Below are 23657 nucleotides of genomic sequence, written 5' to 3' on the forward strand. Positions count from 1 at the left end.
TTTATATTACTGGGTTTAGTAACACTTTAAAGCGGATGTGGACACAAAAATTGATCCTCCACTGTTTGGAACCCTCCCCCCCTCCGGTGTCACATTTGGCACCTTTCAGGGGGGGGGGGGGGTGCAGACACCTGTCTAAGACAGGTATTTGCACCCACTTCTGGGCATAGACTCCCATGGGTCCCAAAGACAGCAGGGACCATTCGGATTGCGCTGCGTGACTCGCACATGTGCAGTAGGGAACCGGGAAGTGAAGCCTCCAGGCTTCATTTCTGGATTCCCTTACCGAAGATGGCGGCGGCAGCATCCGAGGACCGAGGGATGGTTAGGCCTCGCGTGCCGACATCGCTGGACCCTGGGACAAGTTTAAAAAAAAAAAAAAAAAAAAAAAAAAAAAAGACAGCTGCAGTATTTGTAGCTGCTGACTAAAAAGATAAAAATTTGTGGGACTCCCGCTTTAACATCAAGATTCTAAATCAGTTTAGCGAACAAAAAGTTTCTCAACAGCATATCCACCATATTTTTAAGGCATCGCAGTCAAAAAGGTCTAAAGCCAGCCATAGATGGAGAGATTCAGAAGGGATCTGAATGCCCAGATCCATAAGGGCATGGGCTTCCCACGCAAAGGGAAAGTTGGCTTTACAGTGGGATACTGTCTCTTGTGTGAGCGAGATGTTGAGGGCTTTAGATTGAGGCCCCTTTCACACATGCGGATGATATGTCCGTATTTCATCCATCCGTTTGCGGATGAAATACGGGCATACATTCATCCCTATGGGATAGCGGGTGTCTGCGGATGAGCATCCGCAGACACCCGATTTCGTCCGCCTCCGCAACAGTCCGATTCTGCAGACGGAGGAAAATCCTATTTTTCTATCCGTCTGCAGAGCGGATCGGATGAACGCGGACACACGGTCCGTGCTCGTCCGATCCCCATAGAGGAGAGCGGAGATCTGACAGGGCGGTCCCTGCACAGTGTGCGGAGACCGCCCTGTCCGCAGCCGGCTCAGCGGGGACAACGGAGCGATCCCCGCTGAGCGAGCGGATCTTCACGGGGCGGATCATTACTGATCCGCCCCGTGTGAAAGAGGCCTTAGTAAAATACATTTTTAAGTTGGAGAGCTTTTGAAAGCGATCAAAATCCTGTAGGAGGTTTGATATCATGACCAAGAGGTTGGAAAGGAACAGAAGAATGTCGTCAGCATAGGCTGCAAGTTTTCTGATGTCAATGCCTTGAATATTGGGATTGTCTGAGTTTACGCAACAGAGGTTCCAATGTGAGCACAAAGAGGAGTAGGGACAGGGGGCAACCCTGTCGTGTCCCGTTCGAAATGGAGAAGGCGTCCGACAGAATCCCATTAACCCTGATTCTGGCAGATGGGGATGTGTATAAGGCCATAATCATCGCCAAGAATTGTGTCGGGAGACCCATAGTCTGCATAACTGCCATCATATAATCCCATGCAACCCTGTCGAACGCCTTCTCCGCATCGAGCGTCGGGAAGAAGCCTTTTTTGGGGGACATAGAGAGGGAGTGGTGAATGTTAATAGCTTTGATAGTGTTATCCCTCGCCTCCCTACCCTGGATAAAGCCCGATCAAGAGAAACCAGGGAGGGGAGGAGAGGGAGCAGCCGATTTGCAAGTATTTTGGCGTACATTTTTAAATCGACATTTAGAAGGGAGATAGGTCGATAGTTGGAGACCAGCATTTCGTCTTTGCCCGGTTTAGGTATGAGTGTGATGTGAGCTGCTAGAAAAAGTCCTGGTTGACTGGTGAAGATGAGGAGAGGGAGTTCAGTGTTGTGGTGAGATGGGGGGTAATGATGTCTTGGAAAGTCCTATAATAGCCCACCGAGAGACTGACGGGGCCCGGGCTTTTCCCTGTTTTATGTTGTTTCAATACCGACGTAACTTCCTCCAGGCTGATCGGTTGTTCTAGAATAGTTGCCTGCTCAGTAGTGATGGGAGAAGGGCAATGTATTGTCAGAAAATCTTTTATAGCCTTTTGTCTTAATTGCACATGATCGGCAGCTGCTGATGAGGGTAAATTGTAAAGTTTCGAAAAATAACAGACGAATTGGTTGGCTATATCTGCATGCGAATTCAGAGGGACCCCCGCAGGGTCTTTGATGGTGTGAATGATGTTGGCTGCTTTCCTGTTTTGTAGTGCTCGGGCTAGCAATTTGCCTGATTCGTTGCTAAATTCATAGAATAACTTTTGTGTCAACACATATTTGCGTTTCAGGGACTTCCCCAATTCTTCTAAAAGCTCCTCCCGTGCCTTAATTAACTCTACAAGGAAAGAAGTGGCTAAAGAGAGTTTGTGTACTTGTTCCAGTGCATGAATTTTATCTGACAGAAGAGTGATGCGATTGCATTTAAGCTTATTTCTGCGGGCAGTTAGAGAAATGATTTCTCCACATATGCGCCCCCCAAATACTAGTTTGTGAGGATTCCCGGGTGGTGTTCTCGGTGAAGTAGGTGAAGTAGAGTTAGACATGCAGAAAGCTTGTGAGTGATGTCAACGTCTGTTAAGATGGAATTATCGAGGCGCCAGATTGTATGCTTGGGTCTCATCGCAGGGAAGTCTAGAGTCAAAGAAATGGGGTTATGGTCCGAGAGAACCATAGGGTTGATGGAGGCCTTGTAAATTAATGGGAGATCTGCTTGAGAAATGAAAAGGTGGTCTATTCTGGTGCATTTCCTGTGAAGGGGGGGGGGGAGTAGAATGTAAAATCTCTCTCCTTTGGGTGCAGAGTGCGCCACGTATCATGTAGGGTCAGTTCTCTGAGGTATTTTTTGTTGGTTTTAAGGGCTCGGTACAGCATAGAGGAGGTTCCCGTGGAAGAATCCTGTGAGGGGGAAAGGGAAACATTGAAATCCCCACCAACAATAAGAATTCCTGAATAGAATTTGGTTAACAGTTGTAGGGTCTCACGAAAGAATGAGACTTGTTGTTTGTTAGGCGCGTAGAGGTTTGCGAGTGTGATAGATTCGTCATAAATAGTCCCCTTGAGGAATAGGTATCTGCCTTTAGCATCCCGTTTGACTTCGGAAACCTGTAGGGGACAATTTTTGGCTATCAATATTGCCACTTCCTTCGCCTTAGAGTCTTTATTGGAGGCGTGATATACCGTGGGGTAGTAGTGATTAGCAAGTTTTGGGATGTTGTCTGTGCGAAAGTGCGTTTTCTGGATAAACGCAATCTGAGTCTTGTCGTGCCTCAAAGGGTGCAATAACCGAGATCTTGTGTTTTTTCACCTTAATGCATCCTATGCTTCTCCTAGGGGGTTATCTGATGCAGGGAGGAGCCGCGAGAGCTGTTGGGGGACCCCAGAAGAGGACGTTTGGGGCCACTCTGTTCAAAACGAGCTGCACAGTGGAGGCAAGTATGACGTTTGTTATTTTAAATAAAAAAAAACAAAAAAAATCATAAAAAAAAAAAAAATCACTTAAGCCTGCTATAAAAGGATCTCGATTTACTCACTAAGAGCTGCTTCCCATCTTCATTGAGGAGGACAGTTTCTAGAGTTTGCTGGATATAAATTCCTTCATTGAGGTCATCCAAATACCTGAAACAAGAACATACATTTAGTTACAAATAATAAAAGAAAAAACACTACATTTTAGGTAATGGATATACCATTTACTAATAATAGAAAGATGAGAAATGGTGCATGGTGATCGGCCTAGAACTGTCACATGGAGCGAGTCATGTGCTTCTCCATAAACAGAAGTATCAGGTATTTTTCTTTTCAATCAAGGCAGCTGAAAGGGGTGATGGGGAGCAGAGGAAAGCTAGTATGTGCTAGGAAGTGTGTTTAAGCAAACTTATTGTGGTTTCGGCAGCGTGTTCACTTGGTGAAGGGATTGGATGCACCTTATCCACGATTGAATCATGGAGTTTGCCATTTGACCATTATGGTCATAAACTTTTTTTGGACAATTCATTGTACTTTTTTCAATAATAACAATTTAGCGCGACACACTTTTAATTTTGTTTCTTGTTTTTGTGGCAATATCTCACATTTGTGGTGCTGCTTTTCTTCACACTGAATAATCTTTCACAAGCGCTGTATTATTTTTGCATTAAAGAGGGAGTTCTACTTGAAAAAAAAAATGATTAAAAGCCAGCAGCTACAAATACTGCAGCTGCCGACTTTTAATAAATGGACACTTACCTTTTCTGGAGTCCAGTGATGTCGGCAGCCGAAGCCGAGCAATCGCTTGGCTCTCAGCTGCTGCCGGGACCATTCTTGGTGAGGGAATCAGGAAGTGAAGCGTTGCAGCTTCACTTCCCGGTTCCCTACTGCACATGGGAGTCTATGCCCGGAAATGGGTGCAAATACCCATTTCCGAAAAGCGGAGGTTCAATTTTTGTGTGAACCACCGCTTTAAGTATTAGGAGGAACTGCAGGGGAGCTGAATACTAACGTTTTTATTTTATTTTGATATCTTCATAAATAGAATGCATGAAGTTAAAAAACCTTCAGCCTTTAGAACCACTTTAGTTCCATGGCCTCCCTGAATGCAGTCCCCCAGGCATAATACAGTGAGATTCAAAAAGAATGGTGCAAAAGTAAAGCGGATTTATTTATAACAGAATGAACCTAACAACTGTATTAACATGAAAAGTTTTACCTCTGCACTACAAACCTTGATGTGAGCCCTGTTGGTGACAGATGACTGTCATTTACCATTGTTGTCACAGTTGTTACAGAATGGCTTATGCTACAGGAGGAGGAAGAGCTGCCCAACCTAGTCTTTCAGCAGGATGGTGCCCCTCTCTATGTCTACTTGGATGTTCACCAATACCCGAATGATACCCTAACACAGAGATGGCGAACCTTGGCACCCCCACGTTTTGGAACTACATTTCCCATAATGCTCAACTACACTGAAGAGTGCATGAGCATCATGTGAAATGTAGTTACAAAACATCTGGGGGGCCAAGGTTCACCATCACTGCCCAAAAGTTGGAACAGCGGTGCAGGAAAGAACAATTCACCAACGTCGCTCTGGCCTCTGCGATTTCCAGACCTAACACCCCGCAAATTCTTTAGGTGGGTTACACCAAGGACTTGACGCATCACAGAAGCAATGGAATCAACATCCCAGGACATGCTGGCACAAGTCTGGACAGAACTGGAGTATCGTCTCGACATCTGCCGTGTCCCCAATGGGGCTCACATCGAACATTTGTACTTTTCAGGTTGTGTTAGGGTCATTCCGTTATCAGCTTTACTTTTGCATCATTATTTTTGAATTGCATTGTACTTACCCTCCTTCCCAAACCAGCAATCTTTCCTACTCACTTTATTCTTCACACAAACATACAGAGTAGGTGGCCAGGGCCTAGTGAGAGGAAAGCTTGCTGAATCAGAAAGGAATCCCAGGCTGGCTGCACTCGGTGGAATGAGGGAATTTATTGAAGAACAATTTCACTAAAAGGTGAAGTTGTCCTTTAGACCCCTTTCACACCGAGACACTTTACAGGCGCTATAGGGCTAAAAATAGCTCCTCTCCTTTTACTCCAATGTGAAAGCCCGAGTATTTTCACACTGGAGCGGTATGCTGGCAGGACAATGTGCTGCAAGCAGCATCTTTGAGGTGCTTTAGGACACCGCTCCTAAAGTGCCCCTGCCCATAGAAATCAATGATTTGCAGGCGCTTTTAACCATTTCTCAGCCGTTAGCGGGTGTTAAAAGCACCCCGCTAGGGGCCTAAAAGCGCTGTGAAAACTATAGTAAATTAGTAAATCACCGCTAAAAGTAGCAGGGCTTTACCTCCGACACCCGGGCGCTGCTCAGTGCGAAAGTGCCCTAAATGCTGCAAACAAAAATATACGGTAATAATGACAAAAGACTGATACTGCACCTATTCAAATCCAAAATGTACTTGTGAACACTCTCAAAGGCCAAATAGAATCTTGAAAGGATTTCTATGTTGTTCTCTCGAAACTCCTCATCCAGGTCCTGAAGTTCCAGTTTGGCTTCCAGTTTCCCCTCAAAATTCTCAGGTCCCTGTGGAAAGAAAATCAAATGTATTACTCTATTACTGCTGGGGTAAGAAGGAGAAAATACAACCATGACACAAATGATGTTGGGGATGTTTATATGAAGTAACAAGCATGTTCCCTCACTATGGACTATATTGCAAATCACTTTATTGCCACAATCTATTTACATTTATTAAAAAAAAGCAGAGGAGAACAGACAGCAATAAAAAAAAAAGTGTGACAGGGGTGCTAACCCTTCTTCACTCTATCCAGAATGTTCAAAAATGGTCTGGCGTGAGTTACAGTATACTTTAAAAGTGAATTCCAAGCAAACAGCCAAAAAAAAAGAAAAAACACCCCACTGATGAAATGAATATAACTTTGCATTCTGTTCATCCAGCCCTTTCTGACAGGACAGGAGAGTTGATTTTTCTCTGCTGCAGCTACAGAATGTTTATAGGCATCGTCCCCACCCCCCAACATGTGACTAGACAATAAAAAGAGGCAGCAGAATAATATGCAAATGTCTCTATTACTCAGCTCTCTCCTCACCCTATCACCATGATCCTTGCATTGTAGATGGGTTCCTTGTGCTGCTTCTCCCACAATCTGAGCTCTGCTGTACAGCGGCTGCAAGAGGCTCACACCAGGTCTAATTCAGGTACATTGCTTTTATATAAAAAAATAAAATAAAAATAACAAAAAAAAAAAAAAGCATTTAAAGTGATTGTTAACCCACTCTGCTAACTTTACATAATCCTCTGTGTTTGTTATGCTAGGTTCTCCTGTCTGCGTTTTAGTAAAAAAAAAAAAAAAAAAATGCTGTTTATTCCCGTTTTCAGAGCGCCAATTGGCACTCACGTGACCCGCTGCCTCTCTGCTCTCCTCATCTGACAGCTGCAGTGGGTGGGGCCAAGATTGCCCTGCCAACATCAGCCGGGATGAGGAGGTTCACGTGAGCGCCGAGGAGCGCTCTGAAAACAGGTGTGAGGGGAACAGAGGAGAGCTGCAGATAGCAGGGGATAACGGGGCATGTAAACTGACCACAGTGTCAGGGCTCAGCGGTCATGATAAACCATAGTCAGTTTACAGAAGGGAGGCCAGAAACTGGCAGGATCATCCAGGTATTACAGATGATAAAAGGGGCCAAATAACACAGCACAAGCACTGTACTGTATTACATGCTTTAAAGGGAACAGGATATTTTTTTCTAGTGTAACAAACACTTGAACTGCACCAGAGGAAATGCAGTCTGCTCACATAATTTGTAATAAAAAAATCTTTGCCATTCTGAAGCTTCCCTCCAACCACTTTGCATATTATTTTATATATATTGTGATTCTGTACTTGCCAAAGATGCTGCAGAAATCTCACTCCACTGAGTCTGGCTGAAACCATTTTAACTGTGGGCAGTTGAAGCTGCTGCCTGTTCACTTCCTGGATTTACAGAGGCACACCTCCAGCTCTGCAGCGCTCATTGACTCTCTTACGACTCATCCCCCTCCCTTCCTGGCAAACTCTAATGACAGTGAGAGAGAGAGTCGTGCAGGATGTCATAAGCCTAGACTAATGACTAGACAAGAAAACAGGAAGTGGGCTGTATAAGGTAATTACTGGCAGAAATTTTTTTTTTACTATCCTAAGTTAAAACTAGGGCAGAAGATGAATGGAAATGGATGAGCAGAAAAAGTCAGGAGGATCAAGATCAAGTTAACAAATCATTGATATAGATAATGTACCTGAGTAACACAACTTTTTTTTTTTTTGTTTTAAAAAGGGAGGGTGACATAAAACTAGTGCACAAAAAATAAAAAATAAAATAAAAAAGTATTCACCATGGGAGCCTATTGGGCAGGTACCGCAGACTCGACGTCCGCTGGCACCCAACGATCATTCAGTCCACAGGCAGAATGGCAATCTGCCTATGTAACCAAGACAGATAATCGCTCTGTCAGGAGAGAAGACACTGATCCTGTGTCTCTGCAAAGCAGGCACATGGATCCATGTCTTCCCCTAGTACAGACGCATACCCACAGTAAGAAAACACCAGCTAGGCACACAGTTCACCCTTTGATCACCCCTGATGCTAATCCCTTCCTAGCCAGTGTCATTAGTACAGTGACAGTGTATATTATTATTAGCACTGATCACTGTATTAGTGTCACTAGTTCCCAAAAAAGTGTCGGTGTCCAATTTGTCCACTGCAATTTCACAGTCCCGCTATAAGTTGCTGATTGCCGCCATTACTAGTATAAAAAAAAAAAAAAAAAAAAATGAATAAAATGTGACCCTTGACGCCAGATGTTGATGACGAAATGTGTTGGTTGGATCTAAGTGACACGTCACTTCTGTCATCTTGGAACAGAGGTGGAATGCAATCAGTGTCCCTGCTTGGTTTTAAACAGCCTTTATGATCTGCAAACACTGTAAGTGTAGTTTTTATTGTGTTATAATAAAATTGTTGGGTCTAAGCCATGAGAGGTTTCCTGCTCTTCCTCTCGGTTTACAGCATGAGCAGCATTTGGAGCCACGGCGGCTGAAATGTTCTTGGGTTGGTGCTTTCGTTCGTTTTGGGATACTGGAGAGTGGCATTCCCACATATTAAATCCACCAATTATGACTTTGAATCTGGCGAGTGGGATGTGTATCTGAACGTTGGAGGAAGAAGACGCGTCACATAGTCACTTACCAGTGGTGTGGAATTTATAGAAGATTGTCTTTTTACTGGAGGGTCACCTGGTGGCTGTTTAAAGACTCGTTATTATTGATTTTTTTCACAATTTTTCTTTTTTTTTTTGTTATATTACAAATTTGTTTAGTATTTTGCATTTGATCACTTTACTTTTGTAATTTCACAGTGGTTTTGTGTACACATATTTATATTTTTCTTGCCGAAACGAGAGTGGGAGCACAGTTATTAATTATCTGTCTCATCATCCATAGGCTACCATTAATCTGACCACAGGCATCTCCCTATATTAGTATAATTTATGAATTCTCACAATTTCATCATCTTTATTATAATTTTCACTATTTTGATCATCACTAGCCTGAGGGTCACACCCCCCACTTTTTTTTCTTCATTTTAATAACTGAGATTGATTCTTTTACATTTATTATCCATTAATGAGTAATTAATTCGTAGTATTGCTCTGAATTTTACTGTGGACATCTACTGACTTGCCTTAAAGTAGCTGAAATCAAATATAATCTCCCCATATTTCTGTTGGTCGGCCTTGTCCTTCAACCTGAATACCGGGGGGACGAACTCAGACAACCTCAGCAGCTCAGCGATGATGGCGTTGCCCCGGGAGACGATCCGCAGGACGGCCTGCCCGCAGAAGTTGTTTTCTGCCAGGAAGTCCAGCATTATTGCTCAGCTTGTGCAGGAGGAAGGAGGAATGGTGACAAGTGAACCTGTATAATAAAAAAAATAAAATTATACAGTATGAAGTGTCAAGTATTTTAATTAACACAAAAAAGGGAAATTCAATAGTAGTCTGAAAAATATTACAGTTCTTCTAACCCTTAAAAAACAAAAAAAACAAGTCTACTCAGTTTGGCTACCAATATGCATTTTAAAGTAGAATTGCAACTAAAACCAAACTGGTCTTTGCTCCCTTCCTTCTCTTAACACCTATGCTGACTAGAGTTTGTAGAAAGATACACATACTTGGCTATTTTCAGTCTGCTTTGGCCCAGTCACATGATCTGATTCCGGTGTCAGCCAGTGGAGGGTGCTGGGGAGAGGAAGGAGTGCAGACAATGGCTTGGGCATGGGAGCCCAATGCCGTGCACACACGATCAGAAATTCCACCAGCAAAACTCAGATGACAGCTTTTTGTTGGAAAATGTGACCGTGTGTACGCTCCATCGGTCTTTTGTTGGCGGAATTCCAGCCAGCAAAAGATTGAGAGCAGGTTCTCTATTTTTCGGTCAAGAAAAGTTCCCATCCGAAAACGCATGCTCGGAAACAATTTTATGCATGCTCAGAAGCATTGGACTCAATTTTCTCGGCTCGTCGTAGTGTTGGACGCCACCGCGTTCTTGGCGCTCGAAAGTTCAGAGAACTTTTGTGTATGCAAGCCAAGCTTGAGCGGAATTCCGTCGGAAAAACAATCCAAGTTTTTTCCGATGGAAAATCCACTTGTGTGTACCGGGCATAAGGCTGATGTCACTACTCCCTACTTTCCCAGCCGTTACCGGGCGCTCTCTTCTCTCACCTGCAGCTGCCGCTGGCTGACACGGTAGATCTTGTTATCGGACCAGAGTGGGCTGAAAGTAAGCAAGTATATACATTAAAACCTTGGATTGCAAGCATAATTCGTTCCAGAAACATGCTTGTAGTCCAAAGCACTTGTATATCAAAGCAAATTTCCCCATAAGAAATAATGGAAACTCAAATGATTTGTTCCACAACCATTTTATTCATAGGTCCTCCCATTTATAGTCCATATAAAATGATTATGGCGATGTGATAGGTTGTGTAACCATAAAATGTCCATCCACAAAAGGAAGCCTCCACAAGGGGATTAGAAGCAAAATCCAGCAGGAGCTCCAGAGTATAAAAGAGAAGAGAGGGGCCTCTAAGTGTAGCAATATGTTGCTGAATGTTGTACCTTCATTAAACATAACCATATTGCTACATTTAGAGGAGCCTCTCTTCTCTTTCACACTCAGCTGTGACATGAGGCTACTTGTATATCAAGTCAAAATGTACTAAAAACATTTTGCTTGTCTTGCAAAACGCTCTCAAACCAAGGTTTTACTGTACATCTTTTTTTTTTATCTGGATTAATTAGCATAGGTGTTTAGTGTTAAGAGGAGAACCAGAGAATAGGCAAGTATATGCATCTTCCTTCTACAGGGTAGTTGATATATGAAGGGGGTGTGTGTGTGTGTGTTTTTTATTTAAAGCGGGAGTCCACCGGGACTCCGCGTTTTTTTTTTTTTTTTTTAAAAGCCAGCAGCTACAAATACTGCAGCTGCTGACTTTTAAATAGTGACACTTACCTGTCCAGCGCGCCCGCGATGTCGGCACCCGAAGCCGATCGCTCGCTCGGCTGCCGGGTCCCGCCGCCATCTTGGGTATGGGAATCAGGAAATGGAGCCTTTCGGCTTCATTTCCCGGTTCCCTACTGCGCATGCGCGAGCCGCGCGGCGCAATCCGGACGGTCCCCGCTGCCTCTGGGAGCTGTGTGTTTCCCAGCAGGCAGCGGGGCACTTGCTGAAGGGGGCGGGCGCTTGCTGGACGGGGGCGTAACCTACGCTCGTTCCGCAGAGAGCTAGCCCGGAAGTGGGTGCAGTTACCTGGATTATCCAGGTAACTGCACCCCCCTCCCCCCTGAAAGGTGCCGATTGTGGCGCCGGAGGGGGGGGGGATTCCGATGAGCGGAGGTCCATTTTAGGGTGGACCTCCACTTTAAGACAGAGAAGCTAGTCCACAGGGACTGCAACAACAGAAGAATTACATTGGCAATTGTACAATCGATTGCTCATCTATACAAACACAGGCAGGTTCTTCATCATTAATACAATACTGTGGGGTGGTCAACGGATGGTTATACCCTTATGGAAGGATTCCATCTGGGTCTAATATGACCCCTTCTATGAAGGGCAAGGTTTGGTGTGCCTGAGCATCAGGAGCGTTGGTATCCTTGACCCTGTGGACTCAGCCTCATCTCTATTTATCATACAGAGGTGTAGAAACTCTATGGGTGATGTGGACCAAAGGAGGTGTGGAGAGGGGGGAAAAAGGAAGGATAGGCGTCGGGAGTAGGACGTGATGGTGTGGGGGGGGGAGAAAGAAAAAAAAAAAAAAAAAAAAGGGGGGGGGGGGAGGAAGGGGTGCCGGGGGGATACGATGAATAATTCGACTAGTCAGCCCTCCTGAGGTTACGTCCTTCATCAGAGTATCTGAATACATTCCATGCCTGCCATGTTCTGGAGTATGCCTCCTGAGGGTGCTGGCTGGGGAGGATCAAGTCCTCCAGCCGACTAATGTCATCCACTTTGTGAAGCCATTGGGCAATAGTCGGCAGGTTTGGGGATTTCCAATTAAGCGGAATGCAGGCCTTTGCTGCATCTAAAAGATGTGGGAGCCGTTTTAAGTCAAGTTAGTTAGTCCCCTTTCATACTGAGGCAGTTTTCAGGCATTTTAGCGCTATAAATAGCCTCTAAAAAGCGCCTGAAAACTGCCTCCCATTCTGTGCAGTGTGCGCTTTCACACTGGGGCGGTGCTCTTGCGGGATGTTAGGAAAAGTCCTGCAAGCAGCATCTTTGGGGAGGCTTGGGAGCGCTGTATTTAGCACTCCCAAAACGCCCCTGCCCATTGCACTGAAAAAGCACTCTGGGAGGGACGCAAACAGGACTTCTTACTTTTTTTTTTTAGGGTAAAAAGACCTAGTATTGGTCAAAAAGCCCCCCAAAAACAAGTAGCGCTTTAGCGCTAACAGCACAGCGCTGCAGTGTGAAAGCTCTCTTATGCCGGCCATACACGGTTCGGATTTCAGAATTAAGATTTAAGAATTTCGTACGAATTTTGCACCATTAGTGGGCTGCAGCAAAAGCCAATTCTCATGCGGAAATCAAATTTGAGGAATCGGACATGTAAATTTTTTGAAACACAAACGATTTTCTAATCAATGATGGGAGAATCGTGCGAGAAATGTAATAAGAAAAGGAAATTTACGGAGAGAAAAGAAGATTACCGGCCAAAAAAATTATTTTCTTTAGCAACAAGAGGTAAAATTGAAGGCTTGTTGTCGGCTGAATTTCAAAAATCAATGGTGGCGTCATCGGATCACAACAAAACATGAACTTTGATTTTGAAAAGAAAATTTCTTCGAAATTCGACCATGTATGGCCTGCATTAGAACCTGGAATTCCACTTTAAAGCGGGACTAAACCCATCAATTTAGCAGTTTAAAAAAAAAAAAAAAAAAAAAAAAAAAAAAACCACACACGATTACATTTCCAGCATGCTGAGAATCAGTTACATAGTTAGTAAGGTTGAATAAAGACACCAGTCCATCCAGTTCAACCTGAGTGAGTGTCTGCAATTGTCCCTATCCCTTTACACTGCACACTCTCATCGGTCCCTACCCTCAAGGAGCCACAATCTAAGGTCCCCATTCATATACTAGGGCCAATTTTGGACAGAAGCCAATTAGCCTACCAAATTACTTTTGCTTGTGTACTCAACCAAACTGTCAAATTATCAAATAGCTGGTGTAATAACGGATCACATGTACAGCAACATGGCACTTGCAGATCAAACTGAGGCTGCTTCCCTGGCTGAAAAGAAAAGCTTAGTTTTGCTTTAAAATTCAAATGAGTGCATAGGAGTGATGTCACCCTGCACCAGCCAATGAAGACCGAAACTCAGAAGCAAGGGGGGGAAAGATGCCGGCGATTGACCTCAAGGGTACTGCAACAGATTTTAGTTCCACTTCAGAAATACCCATGTAAAGGGCCCCAGTAGGTTTAAAATAACTGTTCAGCTTTAACCCCTTCCCGCCCACCTGCCGGGGGCTCTTTAAGCAAGTCTTAATGCCAGGAGGTGGGACAGACGACTCAGCGATCACATGATTACTGTGATTGACTGTCACAGTGGTCGATTGGCTCTGCCCCTCGGTGAACCAACCACAGCAGATTTAACTCTCTAATAGAGTTTATCAGGCTGTTGGCAGAAGGGTGCGACAGTGGACCTGCGATTCCTAGCTGCACCCATGCGCCAGGATCTCATGCATCCGGGCTGACACACCTTAATCTGCACTTACTCTTCAGATCTGAAAATAAAGCGATGCTTTCAGGATCTGGATACACAGTATCTCACAAAAGCGAGTACACTCCTCACATTTATTTAAATATTTTATTATATCTTTTCATGTGACAACACTGAAGAAATGACTCTTTGCTACAATGTAAAGTAGTGAGTGTACAGCTTGTATAACAGTGTAAATTTGCTGTCCCCTCAAAATAACTCAACACACAGCCATTAATGTCTAAACCGCTGGAAACAAAAGTGAGTACACCCCTTGGTAAAAATGTCCAAATTGGGCCCAAAGTGTCAATATTTTGTGTGCCCACCATTTTACAGCACTGCCTTAACGATCTTAGGCATGGAGTTCAACAGAGCTTCACAGGTTGCCACTGGAGTCCTCTTCCACTCCTCCATGATGACATCACAGAACTGGTGGATGTTAGAGACCTTGCGCTCCTCCACCTTCCTTTTGAGGATGCCCCACAGATGCTCAATAGGGTTTAGGTCTGGAGACATGCTTGGCCAGTCCATCACCTTTACCCTCAGCTTCTTCAGCAAGGCAGTGGTCATCTCTGACGTGTGTTTGGGGTCATTATCATGTTGGAATACTGCTCTGCGGCCCAGTCTCCAAGGGGAGGGGGGATCATGCTTCAGTATATCACAATACATGTTGGCATTCATGGTTCCCTCAATCAACTGTAGCTCCCCAGTGCCGGCAGCACTCATGCAGCCCCAGACCACGACACTCCCACCACCATGCATGACTGTAGGCAAGACACACTTGTCTTGTACTCCTCACCTGGTTGCCGCCACACATGCTTGTCACCATCTGAACCAAATAAGTTTATCTTGGTCTCTTTAGACCACAGGACATGGTTCCAGTAATCCATGTCCTTAGGCCGCGTACACACGGGCGGATTGTCTGGCCAACTAAGTTCATCAGACAATCCGACAGACAGTCCGTTCAAAATTTGCATGAACGGACTTGACCACACACGATGAGCAGACAGTCCGCTGAAAGCGTGCGCGATGACGTGTACAGCACGTACGACGGGACTAGAAAAACTACGTCCTATACACTGCAATGCAACCTTCGGCCGTGTAAATCCTTTCTGAGCATGCGCCATACTTAGTCCGTCCAACTTGCCTACACACGAGCGGACTGTCCGCTGAAACCAAGTTTGGACGGACAAAACCAAGTTTGAACGGACAAAATTTCGGAAATTCCGTAAGACTTTGTTCGTCAGACAGTCCGCTGAAGCCCACACACGAGCGGATTGTCCGCTGAAACACGGTTCAGCGGACTAAGTTGGACAGACAATCCGCCCGTGTGTACGCGGCCTTAAGGCCCGTACACACGGTCGGACTTTTTGACAACAAACATGCAAATTAGCTGTTTTGGAGCAACATCCGACTGTGTGTACGCTCCATCGGACAAACTTTTTCTGTTTTCATCGGACTTTTGTTGGCTGTGCGAACGGACAAACTTTCTGGCAACAAAAGTCCGATGGAGCAAAGTCCTACCGTGTGTACGCAAAAGCATCGGACTTTTGTACAAGGTACAAACACGCATGCTCAGAACCATTGCAAACGATCAGACTACAATACAGAAGTTGACCAAAGGTGGCGCTGGAGTCATTGAACGTCCTCTTTTGAAGCGGCGTCAGTACGTTGTGACGTCATTACGTTCGTGTTTGTTGTCAAAAAGTCCGACCGTGTGTATGCAATACAAACTTGTGGACAACACACTTTGTACAAAAGTCCACGGAAAAGTTTGTACAAGTCCGACCGTGTGTATGGGGCTTTAGTCTGCTTGTTTTCAGAAAAACTGTCTGTGGGCTTTCTTGTGCATCATCTTTAGAAGAGGCTTCCTTCTGGGACTACAGCCATGCAGACCATGTTGATGCAGTGTGCAGAGTATGGTCTGAGCACCCCCCCCCCTTCAACCTGTGCAGCAATGCTGGCAGCACTCATATGTCTATTTCTTAAAGACAACCTCTGGCTATGACGCTGAGCATGTGCACTCAACTTCTCTGGTCGACCATGGCAAGGCCTGTTCTGAGTGGAATCTGTCCTGTTAAACTGCTGTATGGTCTTGGCCACCGTGCTGCAGCTCAATTTCAGGGTCTTGCCAATCTTCCTATAGCCTAGGCCCTCTTCATGTAGAGCAACAATTCTTTTTTTCAGATCCTCAGAGAGTTCTTTGCCATGAGGTGCCATGTTGAACTTCCAGTGACCAGTATGAGAGAGTGAGAGCGATAACACCAAATTTAACACACCTGCTCCCCATTCACACCTGAGACCTTGTAACACTAATGAGTCACATGACACCGGGGAGGGAAAATGGCTAATTGGGCCCAATTTGGACATTTTCACTTAGGGGTGTACTCACTTTTGTTGCCAGCGGTTTAGACATTCATGGCTGTGTGTTGACTCATTTTGAGGGAACAGCAAATTTACACTGTTATACAAGCAAAAAAAAATGGCCCAAAGATAAAAAAATAAAGATGCCCCTGTGTGTTCCCGGGCAGTAGGAAATGAATGAGACTGAGGACAAGGGAGAGGAACCCACAGAAGTCTGTGTGGTCAGGACAGCGAGATAAGAAGTGCTGGATGGAAACAAACACCGGAGGCTTCAGTTGTCACACTCAGTATACATTTATGGAAGGGGAGGAGTCAGACCAGCAGAAGGTGTACTTTGTTTTAAAGAGTACCTATCCTTTAAATGTATTCCCCTCAAAACCAGTCATAGCCCTGGGAATCACCCTGTACTTCCTGGTATGATGACCATGTGACTTTCTGCCCCTCCTCTCCCTGATGCAGCAAGCCCTGTGCGGTCACACGGGGCAGAGGTAGGTCCTTGGCAGTGTGCAGACTCCAACACTGACCATCACAGAGCCAAACAGTGCGGGGGGGGGGGGGGGGTATCAGTATTGAAGGAGGGGCCATGAAGAGAACCTGGACTGAGGCAAACTGACAGGTGAGGCTGACAGGTGAGGCGAGGACCCGACAGACTGGAGACACCTACCTGCGTCTGAGCACCCTACCCACCCGACAGAGGCTGGAGACGCCTACCTGCGTCTGAGCACCCTACCCACCCGACAGAGGCTGGAGACGCCTACCTGCGTCTGAGCACCCTACCCACCCGACAGAGGCTGGAGACACCTACCTGCGTCTGAGCACCCTACCCACCCGACGGAGGCTGGAGACACCTACCTGCGTCTGAGCACCCTACCCACCCGACGGAGGCTGGAGACACCTACCTGCGTCTGAGCACCCTACCCACCCGACGGAGACTGGAGACACCTACCTGCGTCTGAGCACCCTACCCACCCGACGGAGGCTGGAGACACCTACCTGCGTCTGAGCACCCTACCCACCCGACGGAGGCTGGAGACACCTACCTGCGTCTGAGCACCCTACCCACCCGACGGAGGCTGGAGACACCTACCTGCGTCTGAGCACCCTACCCACCCGACGGAGGCTGGAGACACCTACCTGCGTCTGAGCACCCTACCCACCCGACGGAGACTGGAGACACCTACCTGCGTCTGAGCACCCTACCCACCCGACAGAGGCTGGAGACGCCTACCTGCGTCTGAGCACCCTACCCACCCGACAGAGGCTGGAGACGCCTACCTGCGTCTGAGCACCCTACCCACCCGACAGAGGCTGGAGACGCCTACCTGCGTCTGAGCACCCTACCCACCCGACGGAGGCTGGAGACGCCTACCTGCGTCTGAGCACCCTACCCACCCGACGGAGGCTGGAGACACCTACCTGCGTCTGAGCACCCTACCCACCCGACGGAGGCTGGAGACACCTACCTGCGTCTGAGCACCCTACCCACCCGACGGAGGCTGGAGACACCTACCTGCGTCTGAGCACCCTACCCACCCGACAGAGGCTGGAGACTCCTACCTGCGTCTGAGCACCCTACCCACCCGACGGAGGCTGGAGACACCTACCTGCGTCTGAGCACCCTACCCACCCGACGGAGGCTGGAGACACCTACCTGCGTCTGAGCACCCTACCCACCCGACGGAGGCTGGAGACACCTACCTGCGTCTGAGCACCCTACCCACCCGACGGAGGCTGGAGACACCTACCTGCGTCTGAGCACCCTACCCACCCGACGGAGGCTGGAGACACCTACCTGCGTCTGAGCACCCTACCCACCCGACGGAGACTGGAGACACCTACCTGCGTCTGAGCACCCTACCCACCCGACGGAGACTGGAGACACCTACCTGCGTCTGAGCACCCTACCCACCCGACGGAGACTGGAGACACCTACCTGTGTCTGAGCACCCTACCCACCCGCCAGAGACTGGAGACAACTACCTGTGCCTGAGCACCCTACCCACCCGACAGAGACTGGAGACAACTACCTGTGCCTGAGCACCCTACCCACCCGACGGAGACTGGAGACAACTACCTGTGCCTGAGCACCCTACCCACTCGACAGAGACACCTACCTGTGTCAGAGAATGCTACTCCACTGACAAGACTGGAGACACCTACCTGTGTCAGAGAATGCTACCCCACTGACAAGACTGGATCATCTACTTGTGTCAGAGCACACTACCCCCTGGGACTGGGGACACCTACCTTAGTAAGAGCATCCAACCAACCCCCCTCCCAGACTGGGACACATGCCTCTGAGCAATTTACTCTCCCTCCCTGTGTCTGAACAAGCTGGGGGCACCTACCTGTATCAGGAGGACATGCTACCCCCCCCCCTTACCCTCAAAAGAGACTGGGAACACCTACCTGTGTATGAGCACTCTACCCCACTGACAGAGACTGGGGACACCTACCTGCCTCAGAGCATCCTAACACCCCAGAGTACCCTAACCCCACGAAACTGGTTACACCTACCTGTCTCTGAGCACCTTACCCTCCCTGAGAGAGACAAGGACACCTACCCCTGTCTGAACAAACTGGGGACACCTACCCGTGTCAGAGCACTCTACCCCCCCCCCAGCAACAGAAACTGGGGACACCTACCTCAAACCATGCTACCCCCTTAACAGACTGGGGACACCTACTCATGTAGAAGCAAACTTGGTACACCTACCCGTGTCAGAGCACCCTACTCCTCCCTGATGTTATCTGTGGACACCGACCTGGATCAGTGCAAACTGTGGACACCTACCTATATCTGCACACCCAACCCCCCCCGTAGGAATTGGAAACACCTGCCTGCGTCAGAGCACCCTACCCCCCGACAGGAACTGAGGACACCTACCTGTGTCTTTACACCCCCTACCAGGAACTAGGGACATCTACCTATAGCACAGCACCCACCAGTGTCTGTGCACCCTACTTCCCTGACTGAGACTGCAGACACCTACCAGCGTCTGAACACTCTACCCCCCCGACACAAGTACTGGGACCACCTACCTGTGTCAGAGCAGCCGTGCAGTAGCGGCCATCCCACCCCCTGGTCTCGCTCTCACACTCTGACATCCAATCACATGACCTGTCACCGCTCCATCATGTGACCACCCCGGCGCCTGCTGATGACGACACCGCTGCCATGACTACAATCCCAGAAGGAGGCGGGGCAGGAGCTGAGAGGATTTGGCGCTGTGTAGTGACATGCTGGACCGGGTCTGATTGAGGGATACGCAGCAAGCAGGTAGGGGGGACTACAACTCCCAGCATGGCCTGGTATATAGTGACAGAGCCCTGTACCGTCTCCTCACTAGCAGGCTTTGTGTTTCTGGGCTCCTTTGTGAGAAGGCTGTGATGGAAGCAGTGAGTGGTCTGCTGGCCTCCAATGGCTTCACTACTTCTACCTGGAACACGTGTGACACTGAGGAGCGAGGACAACACTGGTAGCATGCTTGTCCAGGTGCAGGGACTCCAGAGACAGCCAATCAGATGGCATTTTGTAATAGGGGGATGGTAATGGCCTGCCAGGTCTCCCCCCTCCCCCCGCAGTGTCTGGTACGGTTCCCCCTGCGCTGTGGACCGGGGCGGGTGCATCTGTGCACACTGCTGGATCCCCAGACACAGCGAAACCCTCCCATCCTTCACAGACATGGAAGCCGCCATCTTTACTTCTGCGGGATCTGCGGTTGCCATGGTGCTGCACATGTGATCTGATTATGACACCATCCATTGGATGCTTTGACAGTTCAGCTGAGAGCACAAGCAACTGAGACCGTCATTGCTCCCGGCATGCCTGTTTTGGTAAGCAGCTAAGTTGATGGGTTTAGTTCCACTTTAAATTCAAGGCATGCCGTGAATGATAACCGATGCAGTTGCTTGTGCACTCAGCTGAACTGTCAAGCCATCAAATTGTTGGGGGTCACACTATACCACATGGGCAGCACCATGGCAACTGCAGATCAATCGGAGGACAATATGGCGGCTTCCCTGGCTGTAAAGGATCGGGGAGTTTAGTTCCACTTTAACCCCCTAACGTGCCTCTTTAAGAAAGCAGAAGGAGGTGCGGCTCCTGTTTCCTGTGACCGCTGTGATTGGCTCTAACAGTAGTCACATGATCAGAAGCCGTGGCGGTGACTAGGGATGAGCCGAACACCCCCCTGTTCGGTTCGCACCAGAACCTGCGAACAGACCTAAACTTCGTGTGAACTTTAGAACCCTATTAAAGTCTATGGGACTCAAACGTTCACAATCTAAAGTGCTCATTTTAAAGGGTAATATGCAAGTTACTGTCCGTAAAAAGTGTTTGGGGACCCGGGTCCTGCCCCAGGGGACATGGACCAATGCAAAAAAAAGTTTTAAAAACTGCAGTTTTTTCAGGAGCAGTGATTTTAATAATGATTAAAGTGAAACAATAAAAGTGTAATATTCCTTTAAATTTCGTAGCTGGGGGGTATCTATAGTATGCCTGTGAAGGGGCGCATGTTTCTGGTGCTTAGAACTGTCCCTGCACAAAGTGTCATTTGTGCAGGAAAAAAAGTCTTTTAAAATCACTTGCGGCTAAATTGTCGGGTCTCCGTAATACAGAGAACACTCAATGAGTGTTCTCTGTATTAGCCGACAATTCATTCATTCATTGATTAAAAAAAAAAAAAAAAAAAAAAAGCGTGGGGGTTCCCCTAAATTCAATTACCAGGCCCTTCAGGTCTGACATGGATATTAAGGGGAACCCGCATCAAATTAAAAAAAAAAATTGACGTGGGGGTCCCCCTAAAAATCCATATCAGACCCTTTATCCGAGCACGCAACCTGGCAGGCCGCAGGAAAAGAGGGGGGGGGGGACGAGAGAGCAGCCCCCCCTCCCTCCTGAACCGTACCAGGCCACATACCCTCAACATTGGGAGGATGCTTTGGGGGTCTGTGACCCCTCAAAGCACCTTGTCCCCATGTTGATAAGGACAAGGGCCTCATCCTCACAACCCTGGCCGTTGGTTGTGAGGGTCTGCGGGCGGGGGGCTTATCAGAATCTGGAAGACCCCTTTAACAAGGGGACCCCCAGATCCCGGCCCCCCCCCCTGTTTGAAATGGTAAGGCGGTACAAAAGTACCCCTACCATTTCACAAAGAAAGTGTCAAAATGGTTAAATAAGACAAACACACTTTTGAAAAATTCCTTTATTAAAAATGAAAAAAATAAAAAAAAGATTCCAGCGGTGCTAATCCACTCTTGCTATTCAGCGACGGATCTCCGGGGTCCAGCGATGGATGATCATATCCAGCGACGGGGGATCTCTCAGTCCAGCGCTGTCCACTCCGGAGACACTGCAGAGAGCCCAGCGCTGACGTTTCTTATATTAGGAGGGCGGGGCCACCCGTCACCTGACCCCGCCCCCTCTGATGCTAGAGAGGGAAGCCAGGGGTTCCCCAGTGACGTGTGGGTGACCCCGCCCCTCTGATGTAACGGAAACCACACGTCACTGGGGAACCCCTGGCTTCCCTCTCTAGCGTCAGAGGGGGCGGGGTCAGGTGACGGGTGGCCCCGCCCTCCTAATATAAGAAACGTCAGCGCTGGGCTCTCTGCAGTGTCTCCGGAGTGGAGACAGAAGACGGATGTATGGACAGCGCTGGACTGAGAGATCCCCCGTCGCTGGATATGATCATCCATCGCTGGACCCCGGAGATCCGTCGCTGGATAGCAAGAGTGGATTAGCACCGCTGGAATCTTTTTTTTTTTATTTTTTTCATTTTTAATAAGGGAATTTTTCAAAAGTGTGTTTGTCTTATTTAACCATTTTGACACTTTCTTTGTGAAATGGTAGGGGTATTTTTGTACCCCCTTACCATTTCAAACAGGGGGGGGCGGGATCTGGGGGTCCCCTTGTTAAAGGGGGCTTCCAGATTCTGATAAGCCCCCCCGCCTGCAGACCCTCACAACCAACGGCCAGGGTTGTGAGGATGAGGCCCTTGTCCTTATCAACATGGGGACAAGGTGCTTTGAGGGGTCACAGACCCCCAAAGCATCCTCCCAATGTTGAGGGTATGTGGCCTGGTACGGTTCAGGAGGGAGGGGGGGCCGCTCTCTCGTCCCCCCCTCCTTTCCTGCGGCCTGCCAGGTTGCGTGCTCGGATAAAGGGTCTGATATGGATTTTTAGGGGGACCCCCACGTCAATTTTTTTTAAAAATTTTTGATGCGGGGTTCCCCTTAATATCCATATCAGACCTGAAGGGTCTGGTATGGATATTTGGGGGGACCCCCACGTCAATTTTTTTTTTAATTTGACACGGGGTTCCCCTTAATATCCATGTCAGACCTGAAGGGCCTGGTAATTGAATTTAGGGGAACCCCCACGCTTTTTTTTTTTTTTTTTTTAATCAATGAATGAATGAATTGTCGGCTAATACAGAGAACACTCATTGAGTGTTCTCTGTATTACGGAGACCCGACAATTTAGCCGCAAGTGATTTTAAAAGACTTTTTTTCCTGCACAAATGACACTTTGTGCAGGGTCAGTTCTAAGCACCAGAAACATGCGCCCCTTCACAGGCATACTATAGATACCCCCCAGCTACGAAATTTAAAGGAATATTACACTTTTATTGTTTCACTTTAATCATTATTAAAATCACTGCTCCTGAAAAAACAGCCGTTTTTAAAACTTTTTTTTGCATTGATCCATGTCCCCTGGGGCAGGACCCGGGTCCCCTAACAATTTTTAAGACAGTAACCTGCATATTACCCTTTAAAATTAGCACTTTAGATTTCTCCCATAGACTTGTATAGGGTGTTCCGGCTTTTCGAATTTGCTGCGAACAGCCCAAATTGTTCACTGTTTGCTGAACAGGCAATGTTCGAGTAGAACATGAGTTCGACTCGAACTCGAAGCTCATCCCTAGCGGTGACAACCAGCCAATGCGCTCCCAGACCACCGTGGATGCACATGTGTGATGTCTGGGTGTTAAAGATATATATATATATATATATACCGTATTTTTCGGACGATAAGGCGCACCGGATTATAAGGCGCACTAGCAACGACCGGCTGATAAAATGGATATTTCCATATATAAGGCGCATCGGACTATAAGGCGCACTGGATTATAAGGCGCATTTAATGAAACACAACTCGGATGCGGTACTGTAAGTCAAATTTTATTCAACTCTTTAGCAATAACCATAAAATGGTCTATAACAATAACTCTTAACACTGTTCAGTTAAATACAAAACCAGACACTCACTTTTTCACTTTATTCTTCAATAACTCTTAACACTGTTCAGTTACCGGTGAATACTGTACAAAACCAGACACTCACTTTTTCACTTTATTCTTCTCCCGCAAATCCATCAAATTCTTCATCTTCAGTGTCTGAGTTTAACAATTGGGCGATTTCGGCATCAAGCACGCCCGTATCCCTCTCATCATTCTCATCAGTATCCGAGTCAGTCTCGTTGCTGTCATCGGTACCGGTACTTAGCTGTTCAGTGATAATTCCGGACT

At 47.3% G+C, this 23657-nt stretch overlaps 2 protein-coding genes across 2 annotated transcripts in view; one reads left to right on the forward strand and one right to left on the reverse strand.

Annotated features, from left to right (window-relative positions):
• The window catches only part of WASHC5 (WASH complex subunit 5), a 98948-nt gene extending 79656 nt beyond the window's left edge, over positions 1 to 19292 (reverse strand). Inside the window, exons 1-4 of the mRNA XM_077493325.1 lie at positions 19171 to 19292; positions 9184 to 9416; positions 5879 to 6024; positions 3489 to 3573 (exon numbers count right to left, since the gene is read on the reverse strand). Of these exons, the coding sequence (XP_077349451.1) occupies positions 3489 to 3573; positions 5879 to 6024; positions 9184 to 9369 (417 nt within the window). The 5' untranslated portion in view covers positions 9370 to 9416; positions 19171 to 19292. The remainder of the gene's footprint in view (positions 1 to 3488; positions 3574 to 5878; positions 6025 to 9183; positions 9417 to 19170) is intronic.
• Positions 19287 to 23657, forward strand: part of NSMCE2 (NSE2 SUMO ligase component of SMC5/6 complex) — a 379808-nt gene continuing 375437 nt past the window's right edge. Inside the window, exon 1 of the mRNA XM_077493326.1 lies at positions 19287 to 19408. The gene's annotated coding sequence lies outside the window, so the exon portion shown is untranslated. The remainder of the gene's footprint in view (positions 19409 to 23657) is intronic.

The sequence above is a fragment of the Lithobates pipiens genome, unplaced genomic scaffold (genome assembly GCF_037356315.1).
Source record: "Lithobates pipiens isolate NorthernLeopardFrog02 unplaced genomic scaffold, aLitPip1_a1.2 Scaffold_19, whole genome shotgun sequence".
Classification (NCBI taxonomy): domain Eukaryota; kingdom Metazoa; phylum Chordata; class Amphibia; order Anura; family Ranidae; genus Lithobates; species Lithobates pipiens.